We start from the raw sequence: 23,505 nt of genomic DNA, 5'->3' as shown, positions 1-23,505 counted from the left end.
CACGCGACTACAAGGCGATGACACCATGACGTCACGATGAACGGTCCACATCACGGCTGCTCGTGCGAACCCGCGCGGATTTCAAACTCTCGGCGCATTTGTTTAAGAAGCCGCGCCGGGGTGAGGCCGAGGGGCGCCGGGCGGGCCGGTGGTGGGAGGGGAGGGTGGGGGCTTGGGGGTCTGGGCGAGTCGATGGCCCGAGGGGCGTGGAGGGTCCGGAAGAGGCAAAGAGGGACGTTTCGCGCTAATAACGGCAGCTGCGGCTTAAAGAACCGGCAGTAACGTGCCATTCACGGCGCTTCGACCCTTCGAACATATCCACACGATCGGCGATGTCGCGTCGCCCACGATCCACACTAACAGGCGCACCTGTTATTGATAACATGAGCGCGAGACACACCCCCGGCGAGGTTACCCCAAGGCGCGCGGATCGCGGTCTTCGCGCGGACTCTTCTTCTTCCTGAATCCCCGCGCACGCGGATTTTAGCCTTTTTATGGGTCGCGGCGTCCGCGCCGGATCTCGCCTTTAATGAGGGGGCTCCGGGAGCGCGGCGTGCGGGCTTCGCCGGGTAAACGGCGCCTCCGCCGAGCGATAACACGCCCCTCGGTGTGGATAATGACATTGATGCCCGAGCGCGGCCGAGGCGCACCGGCGCCCGCGGGGGTTTATTGATGAGCTCCGTCGATCGCTATTCACGACTCTTCGCAGGAAGCGGTCGGTTAGGCGGCGGATTGATGCGGGGAGGCGGCCGTCCCCGCGCCGGCCCTGCCTTTGATGGTGCGCTCCCGGAGGCGCGCCGGGCAGCGCGCTGGGCGGCATGACAGCAGCGGGCGGCGCGGGAAGCGGGGCTGCAGCGGACGCCGAGGCGGCCGGATACGACAGCGCAGACGACTGGGAGATCGGCGTGGGAGATCTGATCATCGACCTGGACGCCGATCTCGAGAAGGATCGCCAGAAGCTGCAGGAGTTGGCCAAGGGCGAGGCGCTCGCTAGCGGGTTGTCCATGCAGGAGCAGCGGCAGCGCAGGCGGCGGCAGCAGCAGCAGCAGAAGCAGCAGCAGAAGCAGCAGCAGCAGCAGCAGCAGCAAGAAAGCTCCGAAGGCAAGGGGCTCAAATCGAAGCGTAGAAAGGCCGTGAAAAGCGGCCGGGACGCAATGGTGGAAGTCAGCCAGAAAGACGCCGGGCAGCAGCAGCAGCAGCAGGAGCAGCAGCAGGAGCAGCAGCAGCAGCAGCAGCAGCAGCAGGAGCAGCAGCAGCAGCAGCAGGATCGTCCGGCTCTCGGAGATGTCGGGAGAGCCTCGCCCGTCGGCGGCAGCAAGGCGAGTCGATCTGGAGGCAAGAAACGCTCCAGAGGAAAGAAGGACAAGGGACAAGCTACCGGAGGAGCTGTGGCTCTACCTAGCTCGGCGCAGCAGCAGCAAACGTGTCGCGATGCTGCTCAGGGCCGCGCTCCCGAAGTGGCCAAGTCGGCGCTGGAGGCCACGCTCCTGGGAAACTGTACAGCGATGGAGGCCGACAAGGACGAGGACGTACAGGGTCCTCCGGAGGAAGCGCACTCCGCCAAGAGACCGAAGACGGACAAAGTAAGTTTGGTGCACCCCCGGCCCCTCCTCTACCCTCCTCTATCCCCGCTACACTTGTCTACCCTCCGCTGCCCCTTATGCCCCCCTCTACCCTCCCCTACCCCCTCTACCTCCCCTACCCTCCTTTACCCTCTGCTACACCCTCTACCCTCCTCTATCCCACTTTACCCCCTTCTGCCCTCCTCTACTCCCTTCTGCCCTCCTCTACCCTCCTCAACCCCCCGCTACCCACCCTACCCGTCTACCCCTCTACACCATCCTCTACCCCCCTCCTACCCCCTCTACCCCCCTTCTACCCTCCCCGACCCCCCTTCTACCCTCCCCTACCCCCTGCTACCCCTCTACCCCCCTCTACCATCCATTACCCCTCTACCCTCCGCTACCCCCCTCCTCCCCCCTACCCTCCTCCCAGCTGATCGAATTGTGTGAGTTTCACATTCCCGAGCGCGTTTGGTGAAGTGAGCCGATTTTTCACGCTCTTCCTCTCCTCCCCGATACTTACAAGTGGTAAGAATAAGCAAGTGTAAAGTTTTAACTCCTTCCGAGCGGCCCGAAGGACATTTATTTGTTTCGTGCGTCCAAGGTGACTGTATAAATCTCTCTCCGTCTCACTACCCATCTATCTCCCTCGGATGTTTCTTATTCGTTGCGTGTTTTCTTCCCAGCGAGGTGTCAGGAGCGCAGGTCGATGCTTGTAAAGACAATCCTCATGGGTGTGTCCGTCCCTTTTATGGTGGGAATTATCCAAACCCTTTTATGGTGGGAGTGGGGTCTGGATTGGGTGGCGTTAAATTGAACCTTTAAATCGCGCCTCCAGGGCTCGCTGTATCAATTTCTTAAAAATAAATAAATAAATAAATAAACCACGAGGTGCTGTGGGCGAGGTCTGTGACGTCACGCAACCCAGAAACACCCCAAATGATGGTTGTACTCACCATGGTGTCACTGTGTCGGTTAATCCCAAGTAGTATCTTTGTGTGTTCTTCGACCGACATGGAAATTGTCATTATATGTACAAAGGACAAAACGGTTTGATGTAATCGTGCTCGAGGCTTTGTGATTGCAGATCTCAGGGATGTCTTTGTTCTTAATAACCCTTGCAATGGTAGTTGTTGCATTATGTTTTTTTTTTTTGTTTTTTTTTATGAGTGGGATTGCAAGTGAAGACTGGACTCGTGTTGCGCAATAAGTTGAATTTTCATGAGAAATTATCCAAACCGTTTTGTGTTTCGGTTCGTTCTGTTTCTTGCAGTCATATTATTAGAACCGAGTGGACATCTTGGTTACGGGGTCTGGCAGATCTTGCACAACTTGCACAAAGGCTGCTGTTTAGAAAATTGCATCTTTTGAGTCGGTGATGATGCCATGTCCTTAAAAACGTCCACAAGGCAGAAATCCAGCAAACGTTCAATTGTACGTCTCCAGAATCTGTCATAAATTGTTGATAATCTCAGGACAAATTATTATCTGGATGATCATCCCACGAAGTCACTTCATCCCATCGTCCGACCGAAAGATTTTCTGACACGTCGACATTGTTTTCATGTCCTCTATGCTGATAATGATGTCTCGTTTCCACTGTATTGGTCATCTCGAACAAGTTGGGTGTCGTCCCAGTTCGTTTTGCATGACCTGCGGATAGAAAAGAGAAGGATTGCTAATTCCCAGGCCCTGCGTCCATTCCGAGAGACAAAGCCTTCTGCCAGCGAGCCCTCCGCTTGCTGCGTGTAGCCAAAGAGGCTAATTGAGCACACGTTCACCCACATCTCTGGAGTGGCGCTGTCTCAATGCTAGGGTTAGCCAGTCAATGGCCCATTGAGCCAGCTCGAGTGGAAATGTAGCCACTGCTCCTTCCTCATTGTTTGTCTCCGTTCAGAAGTCACCTTATTTAACCCTTGTAGTATCGGGGCTGCTTTTATAGGCACCGCTGTGAACCATGAAACGGTAACTATGTCGCACTCTTCGGTGTCCATTTAACGCCCGCTTTCTGCCGGTGACCTTTTCTCACAAACTCGCTGTGTGCCGGCAGAGATCTCCCAAGGGAAAATTCCACGGGGGCGCCGTCTGGCTTTGTAAATCCAGCGTCTCGAAAAGGTGTATGATGGAACTATCGACATGCAATCCCTCTTTCTTTCTCTCCACCGGCTCTGTAAATGTTGCATTGGTTTGCGTTTGGTATTCTGCCCCCTCCACCTCTGGGCGAAAAAGAACGTGGCGAGCGTATGCCCACATCGCAATCTTTTGTGATGTATAGAATCACCAATGGCGACGTGCCAAGAAAAGTGCGGATGATGCTCGGACTAACTCAACAGGGCAAGGCTTGCCCAAAAGAGCATCGTTCACTGTTTGCGTCACGGAGAACAAAGCGCAGGTCGTGTGCGCGCAGGGCTGCCAACTGTTCGTGTTTGAAATATTACTGGGTTTTTTAAATTTATTATTTCCCTCCAACAAGGTTCTCTCTGGAGAACAGCCATTAATTATCCCAGTTCCATGCTTTGTACTGGAGGGCTGTCAACTGCGTGTGCTAACGCAACCATTGACCTGTATATAGAGCTGGTGCATTGCTTTGTGTCTCACAAGGTCTGATTCGTGACGAGCAGCTCATCTGCTCGAATTTCAGGTGCTCTCACGCCTTTATCACGGTAGCACGGCTAGCTGCCAGGTAAAATGAAGCAGCCGGCATGCCGTCTTGGTGACCCTGCCGTCATCCCATGAGGTTCCTGAGGCAGTCAAATAACACTTCCCATCAACGGAGCGAGCCTTTTGATCGAAAGGGTTTCTTTGTAAATACCGTTTCATCGCCACCCGTTGAGAATCTTCTTTATGTCCCTCTGCCCCAGGAATGGTAACCGTTACAAATTCCGACCCTTTGTGATGATCGCTTCTGGCCCTGTTTGTGAAGCGCGCATGACTCGTTAGGAATTCGACAAGCCGTTGTGTCTCCATTTAAAGTCGAAGCACCACATTTCAACATGAGCCAATGAACCACCAAACATTTCAATTGATGCCAAGGAAAGTTTTCTCCTTCTTCTTCACTTGGCAGAACTTCAATGGAAAATTGACCTCTCCAAGCAATTGTTTCACCAGCCAGCTCATGAAGTGTGGATAAGATTGTTTTCTTAGTTTCTTTGCAAAAGTTTTAATTTTGCGTTCTGCCACTTATACGGCCGGAGTCCTTATACATTGAATCGGCACATTTGTTTTTACTGGGCACTTGCCCTCTGTATGCTTGGAATGTAACACCAAAAGCTCACAGGCTGCTAAAGATTAAAGTTTCTGAAACCTCAATCGTTAAAGCAGTAGCAGTTGAAGCCATCCAGAACTCATTTGACCATGCCTGAAATGCAGGCCTGATAGTTCACAAGCTTTCTGTGAATGTAAATCGTGCAGTAAAAATATCTGCTTTTTATTTGACTCCAGCAAACACCGGTTTTATGACTCGCTGAGTTTGGTTGACACTTCTGTCCCGGTGTGACCTTCATGCGGCGGTGATAAAGCTATCGTCCGCCACACAGCACTTGTATCAATGCTGTTTCGTTAATGCAGGCGGTAATCTCTGGTTGCTGCAATGTAATTTGGTGCTACTTTAAACGGTGACATTTCCGCAAGCGTATTGCATTTCTGCGTGCCCGAAAGCCGAGTGTAATGAAAAGCAAAGGTTTAATTGTAAGCACCACTCCAAGTGTTTCATTGCTGCCACAGTGTTTCTGGTGGGATGTGACGAGAAGGCTCCCCTTTGTTTCTGGAGCGCGGTCAAAGTGCATCGGCTTCTCAATTTCAACAGAACAGGGCTGTATGACTTGTGTCAAAAATACACTTAGGTCAGACTATTCTTGCAGCATTCGACTTGACTTGAGACTTGCCAAATGAAAATTTGACATTGCTGACAACTTGAACCTTCAGATCATGGGAGTAGCTTGCACCAAAAAGGACAAAGACATTAGTAGATGTCAGTGTACTTTGTACATTAATTGCATGGAGAATATATGAATGAATGATCGTTTTAAGGCCATTTTTCCCCGCTAGAGTGGGGGTTGGCCTTGCAGGCCCCATGACCTCATGGGGCCCTGTTTGAGGCAATGTTTTTATGGCCGGATGCCCTTCCTGACGCCAACCCTTAGTCGCCTCTTACAATGCGCAGGGATACGGTGTACCTATTCCAAGTCGGGGTACACACCGGATCATTCATCCCAGCAAGCTGGTACTCAATTTTGCCGACCTCGGAAGGATGACAGGCTGAGTCAACCCCCCGTGGCGTTAATTCAGCGATTGACCGGGATTCGAACCCAGGATCCTAGGATCCCAAGCTAGCACCCTAACCGCTAAGCCAACACCAGGCATCGAGAGTAGGAGAAAAATCGACACTAGACTTGAATCTAGGATCCCAGCATCATGATCCACAGGTTCAGATATGGTACGACCAAACAGGCCGATGTTACATTTACAGGAGAAGCTGATGAGTATGGTGGTGTACCGTCCACATTTTAGGGATGCTATATGCACAGTATGATATGGAGAGAAGAGAGAAAAGAAAGAAATTCTAAAATAGTCCAACCTCTGTTTGGGACTGAAAGCTATTAAACTCGTCTCCAGGCTTGAGTTTCAACACCGAAGCTACTCGACACTTGATGGAGGACCCTTTGCAGTTTGACAACTGCTTTCTGTGCTGAACTCGCTATCAGTATGGTGACAGTGAGAAGGCCTCTTCAAGATCCTCAGATTTTGAAAGCATGCAAAAGATAAGCAATGCAATGTTGTTTTCAAGAAAATCACATTTGAATGAAATGAATGAATGATCGTTTTAAGGCCATTTTCCCCGCTAGAGCGGGGGTTAGCCTTGCGGGCCCCATGACAATCATGGTTCCCTGTTTGAGGCAATGTTTTTATGGCCGGATGCCCTTCCTGACGCCAACCCTTGGTCGCCTCTTACGATGCGCAGGGATACGGTGTACCTATTCTAAATCGGGGTACACACCGGGACCATTCATCCCAGCAAGCTGGTACTCAATTTGCCGACCTCGGAAGGATGACAGGCTGAATCAACCCCCCTGGCGTTAATTCAGTGATCGACCGGGATTCGAACCCAGGATCCTAGGATCCCAAGCCGGCACCCTAACCGCTAAGCCAACACCAGGATTTATCGCTTTAAATAACAAAATGTGTGATCATGCTAGTATATTCTTTTATTCTGTCTGAGTGAGTAAACCATCACCTTTGTCAGCCTAATGAGGCCTGCTTGGGTAGGGAAGCTCAGCAGAGCTGATGACTGTCCAGCAAAACTGATCATTTCCTTGCAGGGATGAAAGCCACTACAGCATAGTCGGGACATGGCAGCACAGAAGACTTAGCACTTGATATTTGTTTGCAATTGCCCTTGGGGTGATGATCCAGTAGCTCAGAGCCTGTGTTCTTTGAGAAGGCTTCACCGCTTAGTCGATGGAAAAGCTTGTGTGTGTTCATCTCTCAACCCTGAAAAGCAATTTCTTCAGATCCTGCCTGGGAATGACTCGGCTGTGCTGAATTGGTTCTGTGTCAGCATCTTTGGAAAAGAAAATGTGTATTTTGAATCCACATTGAATCAAAACCGATATCGTTAATCAGTGATGGCATGTTGCTGGAGAAAACATGTCTCTGCACTTGTGTTTCCTTCATTGGAGTGCTATCTTGTGCCCATCTGAGATTACTGGAGGTTGTTGTCCATATCCTGATCATTACCTTTCAAAAATCCTTTTTTTCCAAGCGAGCTATTTGACACGCATCTGCGTAACGGACGTGCTAGCAAATTCCCGGACAGTGGTTTATCTGATTTGAGTGGTTGTTTTGTGGACAAGGATCGCGCCACATTTGAGTCCTCGGTACTACAAAAGTTGTCGGCTGTGTCTCAAGGTTCTTGTCCACCTTGTAATGTATGCATGTACAACCTCTGCCACGAGTTTTAAAGATTGTTGCAAGAAGTAATTTGTGGATGATGAAATGGTGGAGAAAAAGAGAGGTTTCAAAAGAGTTCTGCATCATTGGAGTGAAGTGTATGATTTAAAATGATGGGAAAATGTTGTGCTTGGAAGTGAACAAGGCAGGTTTGCTCTAAATCCTTGACATGCTTGAAGGAAGACTGTTTAGAGCGCATGTGAATTCTGGTGCTCTCTTGCTAACACGTTTCCCATGTGTCTCCAGTTTGAAAGCACTGGGTTGCATGCTGTCTTGGTAGCTTTCTTGTTGGAGAGGAGTTTTCTGATACTCCGACGTGGAAGCTCAGCTTTTATACACAGAAACCTTTTTTTCCTCCCACTGCCATTCATTATTCAGCTTGTTCTACCAACGTTTGTAACGTGTACACTATACAGTTTGTTATTCCCTCCAAGCCGACCAACTGTCTCATAAACCACATCGTTATGAGATGTATTGCTATTGATGTAATGGTGGATTCCATTTGCTTTTGCAGCGAACTGTGTTACAAGGTCATTTTGTGATGAAACCAGACCACGGCTTTCATGCCATTTGTTCACAGCTCGATGGAGGAGGAATAGGAAGGAGGTCAGGGAGAGAATTGATGGGTGGGCTTGGTCTGCAGGTCAGAGGATGCTATAGGTGATGCTGTTGTGTCTTGGGATGTCTGTAGTCCCATGGACAATTGATGTTGTGTATGTTGTCTACCTAAACAACTGCATTTATTTATTTATATATTTATTTGTGTTTCTTATTTAGATTTGCTGCTGCACATCCTTCCTTGTTATGGCTGTTTAGAAATTGAATGTTCATCTGCGTACTGTATTAGCTACAGCAAAAAGGGGATATCTAACCTCTTTACCTTTTCTCACCTCTTAAACTTATTTCCCTTCGACTACTCCCTCCTCCTCGATTCTCATTCAAGTACAATCCATTTCATGTCTTCACTTGTCCCCTTAATTTCCTCAATTTTCTTCACTTCCCTCTCCCTTGTATTGACTCATCACTCACTAGTCATCAGGTTGATTTTTTTTATTGTACTTTGGGGGGGATCTATATGCATATTGTAAAGTGGGTGTTGCGATGCTATGTTTATGTGGAATACATTTGACATTTGCATCTCGACGTGTAGACCTTCGAATGATTGGCACAGGTTTTTTGTAGCTTTCAAGAGAAACTGCTTCCAAAAGAATATTTGCCCCTGCCATGAGCCTGTGACATTACACACGGTGCTCAGAAAAGGTCTCGGCTCATTCGTAGTGCTGCCTGTTGGCCTGTGGCTGAACCACTGCAGGGCTTTGTTGTGAGACTTCAGAGAAGAAAGAAAACAAAATGTTTGAGAATGCATGAATAACATTGGCACTGATGTGGGTTTTTGATCGTTTTGTAAAGAGCAAAGAGGCCATTATGGTTCCAAGTAAAAATGAAATAAAACGATAAAGCAATAATTTCCACATGACTAAGACTGAGAGCCAGCACCGAAGCATTTTTTACCAGTGATGCAAGTAAGGAAAGCTTTTTCCCCTTTTTATTATGGAACGTCCTGTTCACTTTCTTCATTATTTACTTGGCCGGGTGGCCACAATGCTGGCTGAATTTACAATGTGTGTTTGCGTCTTGTCCAGAAGCACATCAACCCCAAGAAAGTTTGACTATTGCAATGTTATTACTGTAACTTGTTAAATATGCACACTCTAGCTTATCAAAAGTTGTGGGATGTACATAATTTTGTTGGCGATGCATAACTATAACTTTGGTCTGTGTTTCTATTTAAAAAACATTTTGTTTCACCACCCCGAGGCCTAACCTCAGCTCGGGAACTTACTCTTAACAGCTGCTATCAGTTTTTGATAAGTCATCGGTGGAATTCTCTCAACCATTTCTTCCTGGTTCTTTTAAGATTTTGTGGTCATTGCTGTCAAGCGCTTGACACTCAAACATATCCCAGATCCTTGCCAACATCAGATTGGAACGGTGCGTATCAGGACTCGTCACTCAACAAACACATTTCACGTTTTGAGGCCTCAGGACACCTGATCATTGCACCATGCCATGCGATGATGTACAAAACACAGAGAAGAGGGGGTCAAATCCTTTGAATGTATGACTTACTGAACTGTACTGGCACTTGCCTAACATTCTAGTGATTCGATAACGTTTTTGGCACATCATGGAATTTTTATATGACAAAAGAACCAAGTCTGGTATGTCTAAAAATCCATAAAATCAGACCAGCTGAAGAGGGATAGTGGAAACGTGTCTGCATTGGTGTTCAGGCAGGGGCTGCGTGATGAAGCAAGGGTTTGGTATGCCGAGCGTCACGGGACCAAATGGCCAGAGTGACTGGGGACCTAGCAGCGAAGGAGAGGTGAGACAGAGGGGGAGAAGACACAGCACCACCCGAATATATAAGGGTAACAGACCCGACTTACAGTCATGGAGTGAATGAAAATGAGAATGGCGGATGATAACAGGCAGAAGGACAGAGGGCAACAGATGGGTTAAGGAGATCATGAGGATGATGAGGAACAGTAAAGACGAGCAGAAGAGCTGGCAAACCAAATAGTGGAGATGAGATTGACACCACTCGGGGAAATATCACAACTATACAAGATAGAAAACAGCCGACGGCCAAAACTCTGGTTGGGAGAACTCACAAAGGACTCAACGATTGGTACCAAAATCATCCCCACTAAAGGAACTCAACACCATGAGCTTTTCAGTGTCACTGCTCATACAAGAAAAAGTAACAAGAACACAACATCGCAAAAAGAGCAAACCAGCCCATACAGACAGAGAACAGGCATCACCATGGAAATGGATCCTGGAGACAAAGGCAGCAACTAAGAAAATAAACAGGACAAATACATCGATTTTCAAAGGGAAATTGAAGCCCAAAGCTAATGAGGAGAATCCCAAAAAATAAAAAACAAATACAAAATTTGAAAGAAAGACCAAGAGGTCATGGCTACTGAAAGCAAACTCAAAATAGAGGTGATCACAAGAAAAACTAGAACGGCACTCAGTAGAGAGCATACCTCCACCAGGTGAAGAGTTTACATTTTTTCCCCCAGAGTAGACCAGAAAATCACAATACAGAATCACATTTAATCAAAATCATCCGTCCACAACTTTTCGAGATATCCTGCTTTGTATCGTTTTTGGCCCAATCTCCCAATGGTGAAGAATGACTTTAAAATTCTAGTAGCCGGATCCGAATCCGGATCTTCACCAAAATCTAATCATTTAATCCATGTCACATACGCTACATCTCTGCCAAATTTCGTCCGAATCCGTCTACAACTTTTTGAGATATCTTGTTCACAAACAGATAGACAGACAGACACACAGTCAGGGGTGTAAACATAACCTCCATCCACCTTTGGTAGCGGAGGTAATAAAAAGGGGTAACAGAGGTAATAAAATGACAAAGTCAACAAAGGGGGAAAACAGAATCGCATGTTTGAAAATAACTCGAAAATATTCTCGCACGAACTAGGGAAACAAAAGCAAAACGTGTCAAGCCCCCCGAGAAAGATAAACTTGAAAAAACTTGGAAAGGAATCTATGAGGACCCAAAATTACACAACAAAGAGATGGATTGGATCCAAACATTGGAGGAAATAAAGCAACATGTAAAGGAAATGCCCACAGTGATATTTAAGAAAGAAAAAAAAATCAACTAGGAAAATGCCAAACTTTAAAAGCCCAGGCTCAGATGGAATTCCAAACTTCTGGTTAATGCAACTAGATGCTCTACACTATCACTATGCTCGAGCATTCAACAAACTTATAAAAGGGCAGGAGAACTTGGATGAGTTGCTCACAATAGGTAACACCTCACACATCCCAAAAACTGAAGAAACCCAACTACCTCACAAGTATAGACAAATAACATGTCTACCAACAACGTACACGTACAAACTTCTGGCGCTAATCATCACAGAAATGATATACCATCACCTAACACAAGAAGGAGGCACTAGAGGCAGTACAGAACAGATGTAAGAGACGATGCTACAGAACAATAGACCACCTACTACTAAGCAAGACCATTGTCGAAAATTGCAATACAAGAACCAAATTATTCACAGCATCGACAGACTACAAAAAAAACTTTTGATAGTGTCCCACATTCATGGATGATAAAATGCATACAATTGTACAAGATCAACCCACAAATAATCAAACTGATAGAGAAAGCAATGGAGTTTTGGAATACCACATTGACATTAGAGCACTGAGACACTGGAAGAAAAACTGACACTGTGAAAGCATGACACTAACATGACATGACACATGACATGACACCCAGTGATACTTTTGAAGCACGTGGAAGAAGACCTTTTAAGGCCATTTTCCCTGGTAGAGCAGGGGTTAGCCTTGCAGGCCCCATGACAATCATCATGGTTCCCTTTTTGAGGCAATGTTTTTATGGCCGGATGCCCTTCCTGATGCCAACCCTTTAGTCGCCTCTTACGACATGCAGGGACACGGTGCACCTATTCTAAACCAGGGCACACACCGGCACATTCATCCCAACAAGCTCACTACTCGGCACATGGAAGGAAAAATTGAAACACCAGGAGTGAAGATACGTTTAGGGATCTTCCAGGGAGACAGCCATTTGAGCAAAGACATGGATATATCTTGACATCAAATAAGTGAATGTCAAAAGAAACAAAGGTGACACATATACATTACATGGATGATTTAATAGTCTTTGAAATATACGATGAAAAATTGGCAGAACAGCTCAAATTAGTGAAACAGTACTCTGAGGACATTCAAATGGAATTTGGCCGAGGAAAGTGTGCCAAGTAAACATTCATACAAGGTGGACCAACAAAAACGGACAACATAAAAATTGACACAAATACAACAATGCAGGAGCTCGACAATGAAGCATCATACAAATACCGCGGAATAGAAGAGGGCCACCAAATATGTCACAAACAAGTAGAGCTACATTCAAAGAATGGCCCCTATGCCAAATAAATAAATAACATTTCCTCCAGCGCGCGACATTGCCGGGGTGCCTTCGACACCCGGCGATGCCGCTGTGCAGCACATGGAGATGGAATTGGGAGGGAGTGGTGTACAATAATTGATTGATTAATTGATTTATTTCGTAATTAAAATAAATAATTAATAATCGTAAAATAATTAATTTCTTCATCAATTGGCTAATAGCAATTCTAAACCACCACTGTTTCATCCAAATCTGCAACTTAAAATTTTTTAAATTCATCTGTCGAAAAATTAAACGATTATTTCATATATCAATAAATCAATAATACCCTTTATAGCCAAATAATTTGGTCACTGTTTTGTCCAAATATCAGCTTCCTTGATCAAAAGGTGCCTGAAATATTGCCCAGACGAGAAAGAAAATAAATATAATTGATTGATTAATCGCATAATTAAAATAAATAAGTAATAATCGTAAAATAATTAATTTCTTCATCAATTGGCTAATAGCATATCTAAACCACCACTGGTTCATCTGAATCTGCAACTTTAAAAAAAATTAATCAATTAGTAGAAAAATTAAATGATTTCATATATCAAATTAATAATACCCTTTATAGCCAAATCATTTGTCACTGTTTTGTCCAAATATCAGCTTCCTTGCTCAAAAGGTGCCTGAAATATTGCCCAGGCGAGAAAGAAAATAAATATAAATGATTGATTAATTGCGTAATTAAAAGAAATAAATAATAATCGTAAAATAATTAATTTATTTATCAATTTGCTAATAGCATACCGAAACCACCACTGTTTCATCTGAATCTCTAACTTTTTGAAAATTAAGTAATTAATCGAAAAATTAAATACCAATGGATTAATTGATTAATCAATGAATCGATAATACCCCTTATAGCCAAATCACTTGTTCAATGTTGTGTCCAAATATCAGAATCCGAGCTCAAATGATGCCTGCGATATTGCCAATAAAAGAAAGAAAATAAATAAGTAATTAATATATTGATAAGAATTAAGTAATTAATCAATTAATTGGTTAATCAAAAAATAAAAAGTACAGTTTTTGCCAAAGCACCCATTTGAGCTATTGCCCAAACTTTTAAAAATTTCAGCCTAGCTCAAAGTTGATCTCAAAAAATAGTTGGTGGTTGAATTTAGTTAGCTGATATGAAAATCCTATTCAAATTTCAAGTCAATCAGATGAAATTGAGGATTTTAGGAATTTGAAAAGAAAGTGGTTGACCTTTGGCCTATGTTGACCTTTTGGTGTATGTTGATCTCAAAAATAGTTGGTGGCTGAATTCAGTTAGCTGATATGTAAATCCTATTCAAATTTCAATCAATCGGATAAAAATTGAGGATTTTAGAAACCTGAAAAAAGTGGTTGACCTTTGGCCTATGTTGACCTTTTGGCCCACGCTGATCTCAAAAATAGTTGGTGGTTGAATTCAATTCGCTGACATGTATATCTTATTCAAATTTCAAGTCAATCGGATGAAAATTGAGGATTTTAGAAATTTGAAAAAAAGCAGTTGACATTTGGCCTATGTTGACCTTTTGGCCTGTGTTGATCTCAAAAAGTATAAGTTGATCAAAAAAAGATTCACCACCCGCTATGTGTCATGGATACCTGGGGTGATATATCCATTGCACATGTCACATTCATTGCATCACTGGAATGTTATTATACGAGTAAAAACAAAAACTCATCATTCTCTGTACACATGATTTTTTCATGAATAATCTTTACTCTCTTATTAGGAAATGTTAAAGGTACAATTTGTTTGCAATGACTGCAGCTTTAAAACTATTTCAGTAGATTGTAACAAATAACCCTTCGTGAATGGAGCGACAATATTGGGGAAGAAGGAATAGTATGGGGGAGGACAAGAAAAATGGAAGGGGGACTGGGGGGAATGCCCAAGCATTTTAAGTTTGAAGGTAACGAAAAAAAAGGTAACAGTTCGGTTAATACCTTTTTTCCTTAATTCTTCTTGAAGACGAAAATGTTTTGAACAACCACTGTACAAGAATCACATGTCAAACAACAATCATAACATCGACGTATTCATGATGTATAAACCACTGAATGAGGTGGATTTCATTTTTCATTTTTCAAGTATAAGTGAGCGGACAGACAAACACACAAACCAGAGTGATCAACATACTTGTCAATTTTTTTTTTTTTTTTGCCAAGTAACAAACAAATGGAGTGAAAACTGAGTACTCCCTTTCGGCACGCGTCATTACCGGGCCTCCTTTGGTGCCCAAATCTCATGCATCGCCTGGAGATCGAATAGGAAGGGAGTGGTGTACAATAAATGCACAAAACAATTATCAAAGAATACATGTGTAGAAAGGGGCTGATCCTGAAAACATACTTTTCTACAAGCAACAAAATCAAAGCCATAAACCATCTCACAATACCAATAATCCAGTTCAGCTGCAGAATAATAAACTGGCCACAATCAGAAATTTAAAAACTGGATATCAAAACAAGGAAACTCCTCACCATCCACAAAATCTTTTACAAAAACCAATGCATCCCGAGAATGTACCTGCCGAGATGAGAAGGAGGTAGCGGCCGAATGGAGTTCATCGAAGTGCACCAAATGACAACATTCTGCTGTGGTTAACACTATGTGTTAACACAACAGCACTGCTCATTCAAATGAAAGGTGCAACAGACTAACGAATCCAATCTGGAAGCAGACATGAAGACAACAAACCAGAGGAAGGTATCCCTAGCCCACCCAGAATTTTTTTCCAAAGACTGTGAATGCAAGATTTCACACAAGAAACTGAAACAACAATGAATACAGCCATAACAATTGCAAAAAACATGAAAGAGAAAAAAAACTACATATCAACAGATATACACTGACACCTAGGAAAATGTTAAAAGAGCATTGAGGTATAAAAAGAGTTGGAGAGATTTGGCATTGACAAATAAGGCTCTTTGGAATGGCTAAGAAGATGTCAGCTCAACTGGGATTGAAAACGAATCATTATTAACGCCCATTATCAAGGACACTACATCAATGGCTTTAAGAAAATGGTGGGATTGAGTCACTCGGACAAGTATAGGTTTTGCAAGGTAGAACAGAAAATATGAGCCATCTCCTGTCGGGATGTAAAAAAAACAAACTCATGTCAGCAGCTGTACACGCAAAGGCACAAGGTATGTATAGTAATCCACTGGCATATCTGCAAAAGGCTCAATATCCCAGTTCCAGAAAACTAATGGAAGCACGAACCAAAAGCAATCACTGAAAATGAGGATTAATTAATGCTAACATATGACCTAATGATCCCATCGAGCATGAACATAGTAAACAAAGCATTGCGGCCATATAGAAATGAGGTACAAAAAATAAAACAAGGCGTTGCTAATTGAGCGGTCAGTACCCAGTGATTTTGGCCTAAACAATGCAGAAATCAAGAAAATGACCAAATACCAAGCCCTCGAGAATGAAGTGAAAAGATCCTGGAAGTTTGAAGAGCGCTGAAATTGTACCAGTGATTATTGGAGCAACAGGAATGATAAAAAGAACCTTACAGATATTTTTTTAAACATCCCTGGAATATTAATACAAATGAACTGCAGATGAAAACTGTCCGGGGCTTGATCACGATCATCAAAAGAGCGGAATAAAACTTTGAGAACAGGAAACCTCACAAATTGGTCCATGTATCATGATCCCTTACTGAAATGGAGGTGGATACTTCGAGACCTGGAAGGACTACGTTCCACCTCCTGAAACCCGTATATGGAGATGATGACCAACGACACACACACACACACCCCGGAAGCTGTCCGGGGCTCGGCTGTTGATGATCCTGAAAAGAGCCCTCGGAACAAAACTTAAGAACAAGAAAACTTCACAACTTGGTCTATGAATCGTGATCCTTTATCAAACAAAAGTAGATACTTTGAGGCCTGTGTTGACTCCGTTCCACTTTCTGAAACCCGCATATGGAGATAGCAACAAACGAGACACACCATGGCTGAATGTGGTTTCACCTTACAATTCTCCAAATGTTCAATTACATTTTAATTGTCCAGGTGACATTTATTGCAGCAATTGTCCATTTTAGTTACTTGACATCTATTCATTTGTTTCCCATTTGTTGATTGTTCACACAAATGTAAGAAGAAAGTGTTGATGAAATAGACCGAATATGGCAACGATGCAGTAAATCACTTTCATATTGAGGAAAAAAGAAATACGGTATATGAAAATTCAAGGTGTATGGAATGGTTTCAGTAGTAAAGCATTTTATCAGTCATCCCAAATTTCCCCGAAGGTCATTCGTTAGCCAGGTGGGTTTCTCAACTATAATTTGATTGGCAACATAACAATTCTCTATTCCAGACTATAGCTCAGGTTGCAGCAGCTGCGAAGTCTAGTATCCTAAATACTGTGTGACCTTCAGCTGGGTTTGAAATGCAACACCTGGGAAAAGTGAAAACAAGTCACTTCAATGCACTCGCCACGAGGCCACCCAGTTTCCAGTTTGTGTCAAGTAGAAAGGGAAGAGGAGTTTGGATTATTTAAGAGAATGGATTTTTCAAACAATAAAACTTGAAACTCTTGGTTGAGGGAAGTCAATGTCTTGTCTGGGTTTCTCTCCATGAGAAATACTACACATATAAAATATATAATAACCACCTTTAGAGGCCATTTTTCCCCGCAAGCGGGGGTTGGCCTTTTTCGGGAACCGTGGTTGTTGTTGTTTTTCGGTCCCCTTTTTGAAGCAATGTTTTACGGCCGGATGCCCTTCCTGACGCCAACCCTTTTTGCCGCCTTTAACGACAAGCAGGGAATTACCAGTGAACTGGTACTCAATTTGCCGACCTTGGAAGGATGACAGGCTGAGTCAACCCCCCTGGCGTTAATTCAGCGATCGACCGGGATTCGAACCCAGGATCCGAGGATCCTAAGCCGGCACCCTAGCCGCTAGCCCAACACCAGGGATTTTTGCAAATCATACACATGCAGATCCTAAATTGTGGAATGTGTGATAGCATATTTTGGATTGGGGTTCGATTGTTAAAAACCACGGTGTACGTTTCATGATGCGACTCCCAAACCCCGGACCTTCCTTTCCTTTCTATGTTTGTTTCCTTCTTTCTCCTTTCTCCTCCTCATGTTCGTTCATCCTTTTGCTTCTTGAAACTGTGTTCTTCTGCTGCCCCATTGCCAGTTTGTTTAGCTGTCATCTATTTGTTACCTCCGCCCCAAAAGGTGGACGACGGAGGTTATGGCATTGTTCTCCAGTTTTTACCATTGTCTGTTTATCTTTTTCTCTGTTTGTTTGTGATCAGGATATCTCAAAAAGTTTTGGACAGATTCGGATGAAACTTGGTGCAGTTATGTATAATGAGGTAAAGATGAACTGATTCGATTTTGGGGTCAAAGGGCAAAGGTCAGAGGTCATGTTAGGTAAAAATCCTGTTACTGCGATAACTTGTGAACCAGTGATGGGATTCTGACCAAATTTGGTACACTTATGTAGAATGATGTAAAGATGAACTGATTAGATTTTGGGGTCAAGAGGTCAAAGGTGAAACTCCTAAAGTCTATAACTTGAGAACAGCTAAAGGGATCTAATTCAAACTTGCTACAGATATGTATAATGCTGTAAAGATTTTTGGGGTAAAGTGGTCAAAGGTCAGAGGTAATGTCAGGTAAAAATGTGATTACTTGTGAACAGCTGAAGGGATTTTAATTAAAACTTGGTACAGGTATGTATAATGATGTAAAGATTAACTGATTAAATTTTGGGGTCAAGAGGTTAAAGGTCATAGTCTTTAATGGGTCTATAACTTGAGAACAGCTAGAGGGATCTTATTCAAACGTGGTACAGATATGTATTATGATGTATAAATTAACTGAGTAGATTTTGTGGTCAAGAGGTCAAAGGTCAGAGGTCATGTCATGTAAAAATGTGATAACTTAAGAACAGCTTAATGTATTTAAAGCAAACTTGGAACAAGTATTGTAATGATGTAATGATGTGGGCGGAGGCATATCAGTCAATGTCGTGACGTCGAAGAACGCCGTTCTTGTTAAGACATTCTTCACCAATGAGAGATCAGGCCAACATAATTAATGGCATGATATTTCAAAACGATGTGGACAAGTTATGACAAAACTTGGTGGATGAGTTGTTGTTGTTGTTTTTTGTTTTTTTGTTTTTTTTTGTATACAAGATTGAGGCTCGTGAAAGAGCTAACATTAATCACACAAAAAGTCAAACCGACACACAAAACACAAAGAACAAGGGGAGCGGCAGACAAGATGGGGAGAGAGGGGGAAGGACACAAACACAACATTTGAGAGCAGGGACATCGGGAGGACTTGGGGGGAGGTGGGAGAGGAATAAAACATATGAACACTGCAAGGACTCTGGGGTGAATTAGCGGGGGTAGAAAAGATCAAGGTTTTGGATGGGGGAAGATAAGAGATGGTGGTGAACAGCTGTTTTAAAGACCTGGAGGGAGGAGTGGGATTGAAGGGAGTGGGGGAGTTTGTTCCAGAGGTGGGAGAAAAGGGGAATGAAAGAGTGAAGGTGAGCAGAGCCTATATTTTGGCAGTTTAACCATAAGAGGGTTGCAGGCAGATCTTGTGCGACCTGAAGGAATATTGGGGGGACAGAGCACAGAGAAAGCTGGGGGAGCAAGGCCGGAGAGGAGTCGGTAGAAGACAGAAAGACCACCAACCTGCCTGCGGTGAGTGAGTGAAAGGCCCTCGGAGTTAACTTCATCGCAGGAGATTCCAATGATTCTGAAAGCTTTGGCCTCAACAACGTGAAGCAGAGCTAGCTAGGTGTGAGGCAGGAGCACCAGCCCAGAGGGGGGAACAGTACTCCATTGAGCTGCGGATGAAAGCCTTGTATGTGGTGAGGAGCGCAGGTGTGCCAAGGAAGGACTTCGCACGATGGAGGATACCCAGTCGGCGACTGGCTTTGGAGGCCAGCTTGGAAATGTGGTTTTCCCAGGAAACATCATGGCAGATAGTGAGACCCAAAAGCTTGAGCGACAGAACATCTTGGAGAGGATTGTTGAGAAAGTAGATGGGAGGGTTTTCCAGTCGGTCCTTTCGGAGAGACATTGTAAGAGTGTGAGATTTGTCAGGATTGAAAGACATGTTCCACTTGTTTGACCAGTCTGTGATTTTGTCAAGGTCTGCAGAGAGTGAGGAGGCTGCAGACTGCCGATCTGAGGGATGAGGAATGGAGCGGCAGAGAGTAGAGTCAACAGCAAAGAGATGGAGAGGATTTTCCAGAGAGTCGGAGAGATCATTGATGAAGACCAGAAATAGGACAGGGCCCAGAACACTACCTTGGGGAACTCCAGCCAGAACAGGAAGGGGAGATGAGAGAAATCCAAGCAAGGTGACAAGAACAAGCTGATTTGATTTTGGATTATGTCGGGATCCAGATCCGGCCTATCAGTGGGATACAAAATATGAACTGTTCAGCCTGGCGGAGGTATGCGCCCTACCGAGTGCCATTTTCTTATGTATGCAAATATGTTGGAATTTTTGTCTCACCTCTCCAATATTATTCAGAGGCCTCCTCCATTCCATTTCCTTACTCATATTTCCTTCCAATCTGCTTTCCCTATTCTTACACTCTTCCCCCACTTTCCTACCCTCAATTTTTTTCTCTTTCATTTAAAACATGCTGATAGTCTTGATAAATGACACCAACAATATCGTGTAAGGTAAAATGTAGTTTAAGGTTTCTCATTTTAACGATCTCAGTAAGTAGGGCAAACTTCCCTTGGGCGAGAATGTTAAGCCGGCTGTGATTGTCTTCTTCTATTCACGTAAAAGATCCCAGGGTGCTCTATGAAAACTGTCAGTACCTTGGCCACATACCGGCCTTGACTACCGCTGGGAATTGGGCAACAGCAAATCACCCAGGATATGCATCATTGTGCTCAATGTCTATCTGGTGTCCCTTTTTCTTATCCTTCCTGTTTGTCTATTTGTCTTTTACTCTTGTCCACTTGTTTATCTCTACGCCATTGTCAGCATGTTGACCTCACACTCTCCGTTTTCCTCTTCCAAGAGCTGTAACCTCTAAAGAAAAACAACCTCTCCAATTGCAGAGCTGCACTCGTCGAAGAAGAACACAACAAAGATGCATATAGCTCAACATATAGCTGAAGGCAAAACGAAGGCCTCCTGGTTTTATTTATGTATTTTAATTTTAAAAATAGCATTTGACACAACCTTAGAATCTCCTGCAAGAGAAAATGCTTTTTCCTCTCTCTATTCTTGGCAGTTTATACAGGAACAATATGAGGGCATTGGAGTATTTCTCAGAAGCATCATATTACATGTCCATACATGCAGCACTGGCCTGGCACACTGCCTCGCGTTGCCTCCGACCCACAATGATTTACATTGCACACACCAGCTTTGCTAACAACGTTGGTCCCCATCCTGTTTGGCACTAGCGGCTATTGTTACCCCCGTTGAAGCATTATGTATCTTATGTCGCCATTACAGTGTTGATTTAATCCATTAAGTTAGCAGGCAGGCGGGCGTCCCTGTTTGCCAAGATGGCCAGATGGCTTGAAGATTGCTTATACGATTCCCATCACGTTGCAATACGCTCTGCCTGGTGGACAACATCTCCTTTGCGTGCACCTCCAGAGCTGGACTGTGCAGAGTCGGTGATACTTGAACAACATTTGTGTGGCAGAGGATTATGAAAAGTGCCTTGATACAGTCTGGTGCACTCGCCTTTGAGCTCTCTAGTCTGGGATCAATTTTGTTCAGGATCCCCAGGCAGTCCCTAAACTGCCATCTTGGTGTTTATGGGTTGAGAGTTGCAAAAAACCCACCCTTAACCTCGGGGAATTTAAGCCAGCCGTCTCATCTTCTTGCACTTGCTGGATGGATGCTGAAGATCCCGTGGTTGCTCTCAGATTTGGCCATTGTGTGCTGCTTTTTCTGGACCAATTCAAATTTACTGCAGTGAACTATGGGGGTGGAGGGGACGAGAGTGGGTCGTGTGGGTGTGTGGGTGTGGGGTTACTGTATCAGCAGCATTTGTCATGCCTTTGAAATTTAAGCAAATCCAAGCCGGGTATTGTATACACATGATCGTGTTTGATGAGAATGAAATATGAGGGGTGGAGGGAGGGCAAAACTTCCCCGAGTCGTGAAAAAATTATCATAGCCCAGCATGGATGTAAGTAACTCAGCATGCATGTTAGTCTCTCTCTATGTTGTTTCCAACCATATAAGTTATCATGGCCCAATGTAACATGGATGTTATTTTTTTCTCTATGTTGTTTCCAACCATATAAGTTATCATAACCCAATGTAACATGGATACTAGTTTTTTTTCTATGTTGTTTCCAACCATATAAGTTATCATGGCCAATGTAACATGGATGTTAGCTTTTTCTCTATGTTGTTACTAACTAGGTTATCATGGCCCAATGTAACATGGATGTTAGGTTTTTTTCTATGTTGTTTCTAACCATATAAGTTATCATGGCCCAATGTAACATGGATGTTAATTTTTTTCTATGTTTCGAACCATAGAAGTTATCATGGCCCAATGTAACATGGATGTTAGTTTTTTTTCTCAATGTTGTTTCGAACCATAGAAGTTGTCATGGCCCAATGCAACATGGATGCTAGTTTTTTTTCTCTGTTGTTTCTAACCATAGAAGTTATCATGGCCCAATGTAACATGGATGTTAGTTTTTTTTCTATGTGGTTTTTAATCATATACGTTATCATGGCCCAATGTAGCATGGATGTTAGTTTTTTTCTATGTTGTTTCTAACCATAGAAGTTATCATGGCCCAATGTGACATGGATGTTAGTTTTTTTCTCTGTTGTTTCTAACCATATAAGTTATCATGGCCCAATGTAACATGGATGTTAGGTTATTTTCTATGTTGTTTTTAACCATATACGTTATCATGGCCGAATTTAACATGGATGTTAGTTTTTTTTCTCTGTTGTTTTTGACCATAAAAGTTATCATGGCCCAATGTAACATGGATGTTAGTTTTTTTCTCGATGTTGTTTCTAACCATATAAGTTGTCATGGCCCAATGTAACATGGATGTTAGTTTTTTTTCTATGTTGTTTCTAACCATATAAGTTATCATGGCCCAATGTAGCATGCATGTTAGTTTGTTCTATGTTGTTTCTAACCATATAAGTTATCATTGCCCAATGTAACATGGATGTTAGTTTTTTTTCTCTGTTTCTAACCATAGAAGTTATCATGGCCCAATGTAACATGGTTGTTAGTTTTTATTCTCTGTGTTGTTTTAACCATATAAGTTATCATGGCCCAATGTAACATGGATGTTAGTTTTTTTCTCTATGTTGTTTCTAACCATAGAAGTTATCGTGGCCCAATGTAACATGGATACTAGTTTTTTTTCTTTGCTGTTTCTAACCATAGAAGTTATCATGGCCCAATGTAACATGGATGTTAGTTTTTTTTCTATGTTGTTTCTAACCATAGAAGTTATCATGGCCCAATGTAACATGGATACTAGTTTTTTTTCTTTGCTGTTTCTAACCATATAAGTTATCATGGCCCAATGTAACATGGATGTTGGTTTTTTTTCTATGTTGTTTCTAACCATAGAAGTTATCATGGCCCAATGTAACATGGATACTAGTTTTTTTTCTTTGCTGTTTCTAACCATAGAAGTTATCATGGCCCAATGTAACATGGATACTAGTTTTTTTTCTTTGCTGTTTCTAACTATATAAGTTATCATGGCCCAATGTAACATGGATGTTAGTTTTTTTTCTATGTTGTTTCTAACCATAGAAGTTATCATGGCCCAATGTAACATGGATACTAGTTTTTTTTCTTTGCTGTTTCTAACCATAGAAGTTATCATGGCCCAATGTAACATGGATGTTAGTTTTTTTTCTCGATGTTGTTTCTGACCATAGAAGTTATCATGGCCCAATGTAACATGGATGTT

At 43.3% G+C, this 23,505-nt stretch overlaps 2 protein-coding genes across 2 annotated transcripts in view; one reads left to right on the top strand and one right to left on the bottom strand.

Annotated features, from left to right (window-relative positions):
* Positions 1–576: 576 nt before the first annotated feature.
* LOC137431330 (zinc finger protein 608) overlaps positions 577–23,505 on the top strand; it is a 1,424,803-nt gene continuing 1,401,874 nt past the window's right edge. Inside the window, exon 1 of the mRNA XM_078781869.1 lies at positions 577–1,583. Within this exon, the coding sequence (XP_078637995.1) occupies positions 819–1,583 (765 nt within the window). The 5' untranslated portion in view covers positions 577–818. The remainder of the gene's footprint in view (positions 1,584–23,505) is intronic.
* Positions 15,664–23,505, bottom strand: part of LOC144892865 (uncharacterized) — a 129,896-nt gene continuing 122,054 nt past the window's right edge. Inside the window, exon 3 of the mRNA XM_078781197.1 lies at positions 15,664–15,755. Coding sequence (XP_078637323.1) covers positions 15,664–15,755 — 92 coding nt within the window. The remainder of the gene's footprint in view (positions 15,756–23,505) is intronic.

This window comes from Myxine glutinosa, chromosome 7, assembly GCF_964187855.1.
Source record: "Myxine glutinosa chromosome 7, kmMyxGlut1.1, whole genome shotgun sequence".
Taxonomy (NCBI): Eukaryota; Metazoa; Chordata; class Myxini; order Myxiniformes; family Myxinidae; genus Myxine; species Myxine glutinosa.
Note: the sequence above shows the minus strand (reverse complement) of the source record. Positions and strands in the feature narration are given on the sequence as shown.